This window comes from Coregonus lavaretus (assembly GCF_964263955.1).
Source record: "Coregonus lavaretus genome assembly, contig: HAP1_SCAFFOLD_5242, whole genome shotgun sequence".
Taxonomy (NCBI): domain Eukaryota; kingdom Metazoa; phylum Chordata; class Actinopteri; order Salmoniformes; family Salmonidae; genus Coregonus; species Coregonus lavaretus.
The window spans coordinates 7,003-22,356 of NW_028162461.1; the positions used below are offsets into that span (position 1 = coordinate 7,003).

General features: G+C 48.0%; 1 protein-coding gene across 1 annotated transcript; it reads right to left on the minus strand.

Annotated features, from left to right (window-relative positions):
- Window positions 1–2,505: 2,505 nt before the first annotated feature.
- LOC311119212 (solute carrier family 12 member 9-like) lies at window positions 2,506–15,020 on the minus strand (the record flags this gene model as incomplete). The annotated part of the gene is made up of 4 exons (XM_084193942.1): window positions 2,506–4,559; window positions 4,708–4,854; window positions 10,622–10,796; window positions 14,828–15,020. Coding segments are annotated over 4 exons (1,459 nt in total), but the record flags the coding sequence as incomplete, so codon positions are not given.
- Between the last annotated feature and the right edge of the window lie 334 nt (window positions 15,021–15,354).

Here is a 15,354-nt window from a genome sequence, read left to right on the forward strand (position 1 = left end):
CCACCTCATCAGGAGCATGCCTAGGCGTTGTAGGGAGGTCATACAGGCACGTGGAGGCCACACAGGCACGTGGAGGCCACACACACTACTGAGCCTCATTTTGACTTGTTTTAAGGCCATTACATCAAAGTTGGATCAGCCTGTAGTGTGGTTTTCCACTTTAATTTTGAGGGTGACTCCAAATCCAGACCTCCATGGGTTGATACATTTGATTTCCATTGATAATTTTTGTGTGATTTTGTTGTCAGCACATTCAACTATGTAAAGAAAAAAGTATTTAATAAGATAATTTCATTCATTCAGATCTAGGATGTGTTGTTTAAGTGTTCCCTTAATTTTTTTGAGCAGTGTATTTGATCCCCTGCTGATTTTGTACATTTGCCCACTGACAAAGACATGATCAGTCTATAATTTTAATGGTAGGTTTATTTGAACAGTGAGAGACAGAATAACAACAACAAAAATCCAGAAAAACGCATGTCAAAAATGTTCTAAATTGATTTGCATTTTAATGAGGGAAATAAGTATTTGACCCCTCTGCAAAACATGACTTAGTACTTGGTGGCAAAACCCTTGTTGGCAATCACAGAGGTCAGACATTTCTTGTAGTTGGCCACCAGGTTTGCACACATCTCAGGAGGGATTTTGTTCCGCTCCTCTTTGCAGATCTTCTCCAAGTCATTAAGGTTTCGAGCCTGATGTTTGGCAACTCGAACCTTCAGCTCCCTCCACAGATTTTCTATGGGATTAAGGTCTGGAGACTGGCTAGGCCACTCCAGGACCTTAATGTGCTTCTTTTTGAGCCACTCCTTTGTTGCCTTGGCCGTGTGTTTTGGGTCATTGTCATGCTGGAATACCCATCCACAACCCATTTTCAATGCCCTGGCTGAGGGAAGGAGGTTCTCACCCAAGATTTGACAGTACATGGCGCCGTCCATCGTCCCTTTGATGCAGTGAAGTTGTCCTGTCCCCTTAGCAGAAAAACACCCCCAAAGCATAATGTTTCCACCTCCATTCCTCCTCCTCCAAACACGGCGAGTTGAGTTGATGCCAAAGAGCTCGATTTTGGTCTCATCTGACCACAACACTTTCACCCAGTTCTCCTCTGAATCATTCAGATGTTCATTGGCGCCCCAGGCCGAGGGAATAATCGCACCAACTGTTGTCACCTTCTCACCAAGCTGCTTGGCGATGGTCTTGTAGCCCATTCCAGCCTTGTGTATGTCTACAATCTTGTCCCTGACATCCTTGGAGAGCTCTTTGGTCTTGGCCATGGTGGCGAGTTTGGAATCTGATTGATTGATTGCTTCTGTGGACAGGTGTCTTTTATACAGGTAACAAGCTGAGATTAGGAGCACTCCCTTTAAGAGTGTGCTCCTAATCTCAGCTCGTTACCTGTATAAAAGACACCTGGGAGCCAGAAATATTTCTGATTGAGAGGGGGTCAAATACTTATTTCCCTAATTAAAATGCTAATCAATTTATAACATTTTTGACATGCGATTTTCTGGATTTTTTTGTTGTTATTCTGTCTCTCACTGTTCAAATACACCTACCATTAAAATTATAGACTGATAATTTCTTTGTCAGTGGGCAAACGTACAAAATTAGCAGGGGATCAAATACTTTTTTCCCTCACTGTAGCATCAGCGACTGATCAGTCAGTTGTAATGATGAATTTCATAAAATCAATCAACTCTTTAGATATCTATTTTCTCAATTGCAGTGTTCATATTTGTATTAACGGAATTACCAATCAAGCACCACACAGACATCAATGGAGCACACAGATGATCGTATTACATGAATTATTAGAATATTAATTACAATTCTGTATTAATATCAGTGATGTAGTGTTAAAAAAAGGTGGGTAATGGGTAAACTATAAACTCCAGTGGGCAATTGAGAGATAAGCACCAATATAAACAAGCGTATGACATTTTTACACTTGGTCTGCGGTTGTGAGGACGGTCGGACGTCCTGCCAAGTTCTCTAAAACGACGTTGGAGGCGGCTTATGGTAGAGAAATGAACATTCCCGCAGGCAGCATGCCAATTGCACACGCCCTAAAAACAACTTGAGACATCTGCGGCATTGTGCGGAGTGACAAAACTGCACATTTTAGAGTGGCCTTTTATTGTCCCCAGCACAAGGTGCACCTGTGTAATGATCATGCTGTTTAATCAACTTCTTGATATGCCACAGGTGTCAGGTGGATGGATTATCTTGGCAAAGGAGAAATGCTCACTAACACGTATGTAAACAAATTTGTACACATTTTTGAGAAATACGCTTTTTGTGCGTATGGAACATTTCTGGGATCTTTAATTTCAGCTCATGAAACACAGGACCAACACCTTACATGTTGCATTTATATTTTTGTTCAGTATACTTACGGACCTTAACATAGACACATCAATCAACACTTCAACTAGGTTTAGATCAATTACTGGCAGACTCAAAACTAATGCACAATGTGAAATTAAAATAAAGATCACACAGAACTTAAACAAAACAGCTTCTTTATTCAATCACAATATACACACTTTAAAATATTATGATTTGGATGGTACTTTTAAAAAAGTGACATTTTTTGTTTAATTTAAAATAGTGTTGATGTACAGGTATCTGTGTTCCAGCAAAAAGTAATTGAGCTGCATAGGACCTGTCATATCCCAGAATTATTTGCATAGGAGTGTAGTGTCCAATAGAAGGGCTCCATGGAGATGAAAGATCTATATAGAATAGATATCCCTTCAGTAAACATCCATGGGATTCCATGTAGACTAGAGTTGGACTAGAGTTGGTCCAGGAGTTTGTCCTGTTGAAGGAAACTACTGGTCCTGAAGCCTACATGAGGAGTGTGCAATGTCTGCTACACCCAGGCACACAAGAGCACTTTGTCATTCTGATTGGTTCAGTCAGTAATACATAGTCATAATGGTACAAAGGAAAATATTTCTAAAAGGAAAAAAAGATCAAGAGCACCCAAATATATTTCTTAATTTTGTTGTTGTTGTTGCAATAAACAGATCGCTGGATTTTCATATTTGAACTGTAAACTTTTAAAAGGTCACGTTTCTCAACCGAGCTACTCACTCTCACAATGAACAATCACTCACAAAGGACAAGGGGGCAGAGGGAACACTTATACACAGACTACTGAGGGAATGCGTACCAGGTGTGTGTGATTGACAAGACAAGACAAGACAAATGGAGTGATGATAAATGGAGAGGTGGCTAGTAAGCCGGTGACGACGAACGCCGAAACCTGCCCGAGCAAGGAGGAGGGGCAGCCTCGGCTAAATTCGTGACACATTTAGCTGAGCTCCAATGACTTGGCAGAGTGTCAGACTTCAGTCCCCTTGAAGGAGAAAAATCTATATATTATTATCATTTACTTTTTGGACAGTGCAACCCTTCCATATTCATAAGGAGGATAGGGGCAGGGAGGAAACATATTAGTACTGTATTTTAGTACAGCTTTGGGGAAGGTAAGTGGATCCTTGACCTTTGTCTAAGTACCACTTCTACTTGCAGCAATTTGGTAAGGGGATGAAATAAGGGTTTAAATCAAGGGTCAGCTGGTTTAAGTTTGGGGTTAGAGTTCAGGGGTTAGAGGTCGGTGGTGAGGACAGGCGTAACCCCGTGTATGAGCAGGGTAGGACCCAGGTCCTTGGTGAGCAGGTCCAGCTGGCGCAGGTAGGCCGTGTAGCGGCGGGTGTCAGCAGGGGGGCGGGGCAAATACAGGAAACGCACGGCCGGAGGGGGGCGGGCCTGCTCCAGGATCAACTTGTTAACGGCCGACAGATACTCATCAGACAGCCTTGTGGCGTTGCTAGGGAAGCTATTCACATAGTCGTTGTCTCCTTCCTCCTCCTCAAACAACCCCCTCTTCCCCACCCCCTCCTCCTCTCTCTGTGATTGGCGGGAGGGCCTCCTCTTGCCCGCCTCACCCTGCCTCTGCCAATGTAGCGCCACCTGCTGGTCCCAGGGCACCGTGTACACGTTGGCTTTGATCCTCAGCTCCTTCAGCAGCTGACCCAGCTTCTCCTCAGAGCCTCGCAGACTCCGCCCTTCCTCCACACACAGAAAGAGGCGGAGTCTAGCATGGCGCCAGGCGCGGACCATGTTGAGGACGCAGGCGAGCTGGAGCAGGAAGAGGGAGCAGGTGTCTACGTAGCTGGAGCTGTCTGGTCTCAGCAGGTTGACGGGCCACACGTCCACGTACAGAGCACCCTTCCCTTGGGACGAGGAGATGGTCGAGGCCCGGTCGAACTGGTGGAAGTAGCGGGCTAGCGCTACGTTCTTCAACATCTTCATGGCGTCTGCGATCACCGCCACGTATTCTTGGGGTCCCATGACTTTTCCGTTTTCTCCGTTGCCCTCCTCCTTGCCATCATTGGATGCCCGCAGGGCGGGGAAGTGGTAGGGCGGGTGTTCGTCCTCGGGGTCCTGAGTGGCGACGGCGGCATCTGTGAGGGCGGGGTCAGTGAGTTTGTCTTTGGGGGTGCAGTCATCATAGAAACCCAGGACCAAGGTGTTGGGCCTCATCCCACCTAGAGAGACAGAGAGGGATGGAAAGAGGGAGAGATGAGTGAATGGGTGAGATGTGATTGTAAAAGAGGTGTGTATGAGTGACAGTTGGGCCAGAGTTACAGCTAATAGAGTACATGGTATCAGAGAGTAGTGAATAGAATCACTGACCTAGGCCAGAGATGAAGAGTAGGTGTTGGACTCCGTGCCGTACTGAGTCAGCCAGGGTGAGGTTGACAAATGCCTTGATGTTGAGGTGGTCCACCAGAGACAACCACGAGTCATAACGACACTGGAGAGGGTCGGACGGTAACGTGTCTGAGAGGGGTGGGGGGGGGACAAAGAGAGCGAGAGAGAGAAACAAAACATCAATATCTATGCAAACATTTTGGCCAGGGGCCATTATCTGCCAAGTGCTCTTAGAGAATAAGCGATTAAGTTATTTCTCTGTATTGTGACCTGATTGGGCAGAGTGCCACAGAAGAACAAAAGAGCTACAGACAGAAGAGACACGAGAGAGAGACATGAGAGAGAGAGACACGAGAGAGAGAGAGAGACACACAAGAGAGAGAGAGACACACACGAGAGAGAGAGACACACACACGAGAGAGAGAGACACACACACGAGAGAGAGAGACACACACGAGAGAGAGAGACACACGAGAGAGAGACCGACACACGAGAGAGAGACCGACACGAGAGAGAGACCGACACGAGAGAGAGACCGACACACGAGAGAGAGACCGACACACGAGAGAGAGACCGACACACGAGAGAGAGACCGACACACGAGAGAGAGACCGACACACGAGAGAGAGAGCGACACACGAGAGAGAGCGACACACGAGAGCGAGAGAGCGACACACGAGAGAGAGAGAGACACACGAGAGAGAGAGAGACACACGAGAGAGAGAGAGCGACACACGAGAGCGAGAGAGCGACACACGAGAGAGAGAGCGACACACGAGAGAGAGAGCGACACACGAGAGAGCGACACACGAGAGAGCGACACACACGAGAGAGCGACACACGAGAGAGCGACACACGAGAGAGAGAGCGACACACGAGAGAGAGAGCGACACACGAGAGAGAGACACGAGAGAGAGAGACACGAGAGAGAGAGAGACACACGAGAGAGAGAGACACACGAGAGAGAGACACACGAGAGAGAGAGAGCGACACACGAGAGAGAGAGCGACACACGAGAGAGAGAGAGCGACACACGAGAGAGAGAGTGACACACGAGAGAGCGACACACACGAGAGAGCGACACACACGAGAGAGCGACACACGAAAGAGAGCGACACGAGAGAGAGAGAGCGACACACAAGAGAGAGAGCGACACACGAGAGAGAGAGCGACACACGAGAGAGCGACACACGAGAGAGAGAGACACGAGAGCGAGAGAGCGACACACGAGAGCGAGAGAGCGACACACGAGAGAGAGAGCGACACACGAGAGAGCGACACACACGAGAGAGCGACACACGAGAGAGAGAGCGACACACGAGAGAGAGAGCGACACACGAGAGAGAGAGCGACACACGAGAGAGAGAGAGACACGAGAGAGAGAGAGACACACGAGAGAGAGAGACACGAGAGAGAGACACGAGAGAGAGAGAGCGACACACGAGAGAGAGAGCGACACACGAGAGAGAGAGAGCGACACACGAGAGAGAGAGAGCGACACACGAGAGAGAGAGCGACACACGAGAGAGAGAGAGCGACACACGAGAGAGAGAGTGACACACGAGAGAGCGACACACACGAGAGAGCGACACACGAAAGAGAGCGACACGAGAGAGAGAGAGCGACACACAAGAGAGAGAGCGACACACGAGAGAGAGAGCGACACACGAGAGAGCGACACACGAGAGAGAGAGACACGAGAGCGAGAGAGCGACACACGAGAGCGAGAGAGCGACACACGAGAGAGAGAGCGACACACGAGAGAGCGACACACACGAGAGAGCGACACACGAGAGAGAGAGCGACACACGAGAGAGAGAGCGACACACGAGAGAGAGAGAGACACGAGAGAGAGAGAGACACACGAGAGAGAGAGACACGAGAGAGAGACACGAGAGAGAGAGAGCGACACACGAGAGAGAGAGCGACACACGAGAGAGAGAGAGCGACACACGAGAGAGAGAGAGCGACACACGAGAGAGAGAGTGACACACGAGAGAGCGACACACACGAGAGAGCGACACACGAAAGAGAGCGACACGAGAGAGAGAGAGCGACACACAAGAGAGAGAGCGACACACGAGAGAGAGAGCGACACACGAGAGAGAGCGACACACGAGAGAGAGCGACACACGAGAGAGAGCGACACACGAGAGAGAGCGACACACGAGAGAGAGAGCGACACACGAGAGAGAGAGCGACACACGAGAGAGAGAGCGACACACGAGAGAGCGCGACACACGAGAGAGAGCGCGACACACGAGAGAGAGCGCGACACACGAGAGAGAGCGCGACACACGAGAGAGAGCGCGACACACGAGAGAGAGCGCGACACACGAGAGAGAGCGCGACACACGAGAGAGAGAGCGCGACACACGAGAGAGAGAGCGACACACGAGAGAGAGAGAGACGAGAGAGAGAGACACGAGAGAGAGAGAGAGACGAGAGAGAGAGACACGAGAGACACGAGAGAGAGAGAGAGACACGAGAGAGAGAGAGAGACACGAGAGAGAGAGACACGAGAGAGAGAGAGAGACACGAGAGAGAGAGAGAGAGACACGAGAGAGAGAGAGAGACACACGAGAGAGAGAGAGAGACACACGAGAGAGAGAGAGAGACACACGAGAGAGAGAGAGACACACGAGAGAGAGAGAGACACACGAGAGAGAGAGAGAGACACACGAGAGAGAGAGAGAGAGAGAGACACGAGAGAGAGAGAGACACGAGAGAGAGAGAGAGACACACGAGAGAGAGAGAGAGACACACGAGAGAGAGAGAGAGACACACGAGAGAGACACACGAGAGAGAGAGAGAGACACGAGAGAGAGAGACACACACGAGAGAGAGAGAGACACACAAGAGAGAGAGAGACACACGAGAGAGAGAGAGACACACGAGAGAGAGAGAGAGACACACGAGAGAGAGCGAGACACACGAGAGAGAGAGACACACGAGAGAGAGAGACACACGAGAGAGAGAGACACACGAGAGAGAGAGACATGAGAGAGACACACGAGTATAGAGAGAGACACACGAGAATAGAGACACGAGAGAGAGAGCGACATGAGAGAGCGACACGAGAGAGAGCGACACGAGAGAGAGACGAGAGAGAGCGACACGAGAGAGCGACACGAGAGAGAGACGAGAGAGAGCGACACGAGAGAGCGACACGAGAGAGAGACGAGAGAGAGACACGAGAGAGAGAGAGACACACGAGAGAGAGAGAGACACACGAGAGAGAGAGAGAGAGACACAAGAGAGAGAGACACAAGAGAGAGAGAGAGAGACACGAGAGAGAGAGACATGAGAGAGAGAGAGAGAGAGAGAGAGACGAGAGAGACACGAGAGAGAGAGAGACACGAGAGAGAGAGAGAGACACGAGAGAGAGACACGAGAGAGAGAGAGAGACACACGAGAGAGAGAGAGAGACACACGAGAGAGAGAGAGAGAGACACACGAGAGAGAGAGAGAGAGAGACACACACGAGAGAGAGAGAGAGAGAGACACACGAGAGAGAGACACGAGAGAGAGACACGAGAGAGAGAGACACACGAGAGAGAGAGAGAGACACGAGAGAGAGACACGAGAGAGAGACACGAGAGAGAGAGACACACGAGAGAGAGCGAGACACACGAGAGAGAGAGACACACGAGAGAGAGAGACATGAGAGAGACACACGAGAATAGAGAGAGACACACGAGAATAGAGACACGAGAGAGCGACACGAGAGAGCGACACACGAGAGAGAGCGACACGAGAGAGAGAGACGAGAGAGAGACACGAGAGAGAGAGAGACACACGAGAGAGAGAGAGAGACACAAGAGAGAGAGACACAAGAGAGAGAGAGAGAGAGAGAGACACGAGAGAGAGAGACATGAGAGAGAGAGAGAGAGAGAGAGAGACGAGAGAGACACGAGAGAGAGAGAGACACGAGAGAGAGAGAGAGACACGAGAGAGAGACACGAGAGAGAGAGAGAGACACACGAGAGAGAGAGAGAGAGACACACGAGAGAGAGAGAGAGAGAGACACACGAGAGAGAGAGAGAGAGACACGAGAGAGAGAGAGAGAGACACACGAGAGAGAGAGAGAGAGACACACGAGAGAGAGAGACACGAGAGAGAGAGAGAGAGACACACGAGAGAGAGAGAGAGAGACACACGAGAGAGAGAGAGAGACACACGAGAGAGAGAGAGAGAGACACACGAGAGAGAGAGAGAGAGAGACACACGAGAGAGAGAGAGAGAGAGACACACGAGAGAGAGAGAGAGAGAGAGAGAGAGAGAGAGAGAGAGAGAGAGACACACGAGAGAGTGACACGAGAGAGAGAGACACACGAGAGAGAGAGAGAGAGACACGAGAGAGAGACACGAGAGAGAGAGACACACGAGAGAGAGAGAGACACACGAGAGAGAGCGAGACACACGAGAGAGAGAGAGAGACGAGAGAGAGAGACATGAGAGAGAGAGAGAGACATGAGAGAGACACACGAGAATAGAGACACGAGAGAGAGAGCGACACGAGAGAGCGACACACGAGAGAGAGACGAGAGAGAGAGAGAGAGAGAGACACGAGAGAGAGAGAGACACGAGAGAGAGAGAGAGACACGAGAGAGAGAGAGAGACACGAGAGAGAGACACGAGAGAGAGAGAGAGACACGAGAGAGAGAGAGAGAGAGAGACACACGAGAGAGACACACACACACGAGAGAGCGCGAGGCTGGGCCTGTCAATACAGGAGGAGCTCGGTCACCACTGAAAGTCTAGCACTACACACAGTTTATTAGGTACACACATCTAGTACCGGGTCAGACCCCCCTATGCATCCAAAACAGTCTGAATTCTTTGGGGCATGGAAATGTTGCTCAATTGGTATCAAGGGACCTAATGTGTGCCAGGAAAACATTCCCCACTCCATTACACCACCATCACCAGCCTGTACTGTTGACACCAGGCAGGATGGGGCCATGGACTCATGCGGCTTATGCCAAATCCTGACTCTGACATCAGCATGACGCAACAGGAACTGGGATTCAGCGGACCAGGTGATGTTTTTCCACTCCTCAATCGTCCAGTGTTGGTGATTGCGTGCCCACTGGAGGCGCTTCTTCTTGTTTTTAGTTGTTGGAGTGGAACCTGGTGTGGTCGTCTGCTGTAATAGCCCATCTGTGACAAGGACCGACGAGTTGTGCATTCCGAGATACCGTTCTGCAGTGGTTCCCAAACTGTGTGGGCGCGACGGGTCGGTGCAGGATGTTCTCCAATGCTGGAAGGGGGGCCTGAATGAACAAGTTTGGGAACCCCTGGTGCACACCACTGTTGTACTGCGCCGTTATTTTCCCATTTGTGGCCCGCCTGTTAGCTTCCACGATTCTTGCCATTCTCCTTCGACCTCTCTCATCAACGCGCTGTTTTCACCCACAGAACTGCCGCTGACTGGTTGTTTTTTGTTTGTCGCACCATTCTCGGTAAACCCTAGACACCGACGTGCGTGTGAAAAGCCCAGGAGGCTGGCCGTTTCTGAGATACTGGAACCGGCGCGCCTGGCACCGATGCTATATATAGCAAGCCACAGCAACGTGACTCACTGTCTGTAGGAGCGAAACATTTTTGGGAATGAGGTGGTGCACCTAATAAACTTCACACACTGGTAAGCAGCCTGGCTTACCACACATATAGCTTTAGTTACTGTACTGAACTAGCCAAGTCAGAGACATACTTCTTCAAACATTGCTTTGACTTCAACTCAGTCTAACACATTTCCGCTAGACATTCACCAAGAAGCCTGAATTGCGATGGATCAGTGTGAGGTATTCATCCAATCTTGGTGAATAATGGAAGTGAAAAGTGAAATGCTTCTTTATTCTTGAAAACCCAACGTCTCCAAATGTCCTCTTACCCAGGTCTCCTAGCTGTACATGTCCCAGGACATAGAGACCACTCTTCTTGATGTCGTTGATGAAGGTGATGAGACCTACACTGCTACGAGGGTTAGACACCATCAGCAACACCTGGGGTCTCCAGAACTTCACATGGTCCTTACGCACATCCAACATCAACAGGTACTTACGCACCTGGAGGAGAAGGAAGGAGAGAGAGGAGTTAGGTTACAACAGAGCTGTATACTGTATTCTCCTGCAGTGGTTCCCAACCTTTTTTGGTTACTGTACCACCAACTGAATTTAGCTCTGCCCGAGGGAGTACCCCTGAAGTGCCCCCTCGTGAATTTTACCAGTAAGCCTATGGTCTCATGAGTCTTCAAGTACCCCCTGTGGATAGGCCAAGTACCCCCAGGGGTCCTAGTACCCATTGTTGGAAACCACTGCTCTATACTGCATACACAATAGTTAAATCAGGACTGGATGACTGGAGTGCTAAGTGGTTGCAACACACAGATGTAGAATCTTAATTTGACCTATATTGTCACAGCAAAATACTTTTAGTCCATAATGTTGATTGATCGGTGGTTAGACTATTAGCTGGCCAAAAGTAGGCTACATGAAAAATGCAATACTGTTAAGATAACCGTGTGTTAGTGTGGGCTTTCAGTGAACATCTGTACAGTAGGTTGGTTGCCAAGGCATGTTGCTACTACTGTAGCCTAGTGGCTAGATTATTTGGCAAACTCCTCAGTTGTTCATTGTTATACCATACATGTTCATGTCATATACATTATGTTTACATTTTTTAGTCATTTAGCAGACGCTCTTATCCAGAGCGACTTACAGTTAGTGAGTGCATACATAATTTTTTTATTTTTCATACTGGCCCACCGTGGGAATCGAACCCACAACCCTGGCGTTGCAAACGCCATGCTCTACCAACTGAGCTACATCCCTGCCGGCCAATCCCTCCCCTACCCTGGACGACGCTGGGCCAACTGTGCGCCGCCCCATGGGTCTCCCGGTCGCGGCCGGCCACTCGGGAGGTATATGTATATGTATGGTACAACAACAAACCACAGAGGAGTTGGCTAAATTACAAACAGATCTGGTTACTACTGGCAACTACAAACATGGTGTATATTGCTAAAGTTCGACACTCTCTGCATAAAACCCTTCCTTTACTCTCCTCTGACAGACAAGTTCCTGTGCACCCCCACACCACGCCCCCTGTCTGCAGAGTGCGTGTGTGTCTGTGTCTGTCTGGTCTAAATCAGAAGGATTCCGCCACTGCAGAAACAAATTGGATCCACAATCAGAATCCCATTAAGACATGAGACCGTGGCAGAGACTGCAGACCAGGGAGTGTGTAGGAGGGGTGTGTGTGTGGTGGCCATGAAGAGAGTTATCATTATGGAACGGCAGTACCGCCGACCTCCCGCCATATTCTCAGAACATCAAATCACAGAGCTCTACAGGACTACTGTTGAAACATTCCAAGTTTGGAACATAAAACTGCCTATCCTATATTCATTCCTGTTACCTAGCCAACCAAGTATTTGAATAATTAAACACTATGATACAAAGTACTGAAACCATGCTTATGACCAGACAACCTCATGTGAATAATTAGTGTGTGCATGCATGTAAATGCGTGTGTATGTATGTTTATGTGAGAGTATGTGCATGTACATACTGCTAATGATGAGAACACTAAACACTCATAACACAATCATTAACATCTTAATCATCATTATCAAAGTTTATGCTAAACAGAGCGAGGTCCTGGAGTCAACGGGCTTCTGCCTCCTCCACTCATCTACCACTCCATCTCTCCGTCTCTCTCAATCATCCTCTCTTGTGAACCATCTCCATCACTTATTTTCTCAATCACTCCTCCTCTCTATCTCATCACCTTTTCCATTGCATTTCCAACTTTTCTTAACTTCTCTTATTTTAGTCATCTATAAACTCATCTTCATGTCGATCACACCTTCAATACTATCTCCATCCCTCTGTACTATCAGCTTGTATCTCCTTGGCTGGATCACATGAATCCCTTCTATGTCTTTCCTCAATGTCACCCAGTTGGCACCGATCCATACGGAGCACTGCCGAAACATGCACCCTCGTAATCCCCAGACACACACGTTAGTTTAATCTAAGTGGGCCAGTCTCTCCGCGTTCCCCTCGTTTCCCTCTCTCCCTGGGGACGGGGGGATGGGGAGGAGAGGAGGAGAGAGGGAGCAGTGGAGGAGAAAGGCTCAATAAGTTAAGTGGCTGTAATAATGCTCCTGGAGCAGCCTAGCTTTTGACAGGCTCCTGGCACCTCACTGCCCTGGAAACCATCCCCTTGGCAACGGTCCCTCCTGGCAACAGTACCCCCTCCTTGAAAATATGGTGTGTAGAGCAAAAGGCTTGTAGAATAGAGGACAAATATACAAATACTTCTGGTTGAGAGGCTTGGGCGGTATACCGTATATACCTTATACCGGGGTATTTGGAAATAGCCACGGGATGGTTTTTCAATACCGTTGAAACTATTTATTTGAAGTTTTTCAATACATTTTCATACTTGTGCAATAGATTAGGAGATAAAGCAAATTGCGTTCTTCATTTCACCTGGCACATTATTTTACATTATGAAGCTTACCATAGTTGAGCCACATGTTTGTTTGTAAATAACACAACGGGAGAAAGCGGGAGCAGGTGACTGAGGTGAGTCCAGCTGTGTATTGACAGGGGTGGCGTTTTATATCGAAAGTCACGACAACAGAAGTGCAACGTTATTTGGCTGGCAGCCACACAAGTAAAGGAGCTTACAATGAAAAAGCAAGGTATTTTTTGCCCAAATGATGCATGGCCATTATATTTCTAATGTTTATCAAAAGAAAGAATGTAGCCAGCTTCATTTCCTATGTTTTAAAGTTAATCTAGCATTTTACCGGAGAAAGGTAGGCTGGTTACACTGAGAAAAGTACCAGAGAAAAGTAGACTGGTTACACTGAGAAAAGTACCAGAGAAAAGTAGGCTGGTTACACTGAGAAAAGTACCAGAGAAAAGTAGGCTGGTTACACTGAGAAAAGTACCAGAGAAAAGTAGGCTGGTTACACTGAGAAAAGTACCAGAGAAAAGTAGACTGGTTACACTGAGAAAAGTACCAGAGAAAAGTAGGCTGGTTACACTGAGAAAAGTACCAGAGAAAAGTAGGCTGGTTACACTGAGAAAAGTACCAGAGAAAAGTAGGCTGGTTACACTGAGAAAAGTACCAGAGAAAAGTAGCTCCACATCAGTCAGAGAGCTGTCTGCTGATAGAATGCCTGTTCGTGAATTTTCATCCGAGTGGAGAAGTGCAACTGAAGCACAACATTAGTCTGCTGCCGAGCAGAAATTACAACAAGAAGCATTTTAGATCCGCGTTTACAAAACACAGCATTTATGCAAATTATATGTTTTTCCTGCGTGAAAGAATTCTGCGTTAATGTGACCCCTAACTTTAACTTGCTAGTTATCTAAGTAAGTGGCTGAATTAATAAGTTGACGGGGCATCATATTGTGTTATCTTACTGCCGTGTTTGAGAAGTCAAAGCCCTTTGGATGAGTTCTCTGTAAAGCTGCCACTGTTATCTTGCTTTTTCCTTCTCTGTTCTCGGCCTGTCTGCTCCTCCCCCCTCCTCTCCGAGCAGAGCAGGCAGGCCCATTGCCCTAGCGAATCCAGACACATGTACACATGCTGCTCCAGAGACAGTACTGTTGTTGTTCCTTCAGACAAGCATGCATCAAAAATGGGTTCAATTGTACAACGTCTCTTATTCACATTCGCTTGTAAATGTCCAAACTCACCAAAAATGACATTCGGTAGCTCCTACCGATGTATAACTTTATGAGCTAGATTGCCTGTCTTTGCAATTCATTTATTTTCGTTTGCGCTCGTTAACATACAGTCCTTAGATAGCAGCCTCCATGGAAATTCACTATTAATTGTGCCAATTTTGTTAGCATTCTGGTAATAGACGCCCAATAGGATTTTTTGGGCGACCCCTTGTGTACTAAACCGGTAATACCGTAAATCCCGAGATGAGGAGGACAGTTAAATGATATGAAAAACTGGATACCGCTCAACCCTAGAGGATGATGTCATGTCATAATGTTCTACAGACTGATGTAGCTGAGGAAGTGGATGAGCAGCAGAAGTGTGTGTGTGTACACACTGTACTGTGTACCTGGTGGAAGATGAGAGCCTGGCTGATATAGCCCCAGCTGCTGGTCGGGCTGAGGTAATGGATGAGCAGGAGTAGCAGCAGCATGAAGGCGATGGAGGCTGAGGCGTAGATAGAGTTGATCAGGAACATCATGACAGCACAGCCCACGATGCCAAGCACACAGGTGTGCCACGTGAAGTAACGGAAGGTGGGCCTGGAGGGAGAGGGGAGAGGATTTAGAACACACACACACACACACATACCTTTGCAAATGCATTTGCTTTTAGAGACGCAAATTATCATAATTTGATAAAGCATGATAAACAACTGGAGGTGAGTCAGTGTATAGAAAGTGATGGGGTTAATTATCTGCTGTGTTTTTGTGAGCAGTCTTAATGACTTTAACTGCATCTATAGAAAGGTGTACAGTTCCGTGTGTAGTGTACATGCATTGTGTGTGTGCTAATGTGTGTGAGTTTGAGAGTAAATTAGTGTGTGTTAGTTAATGTGTGAGTGAGTAAGTGAGTGAGTGAGTGACAACAGACATG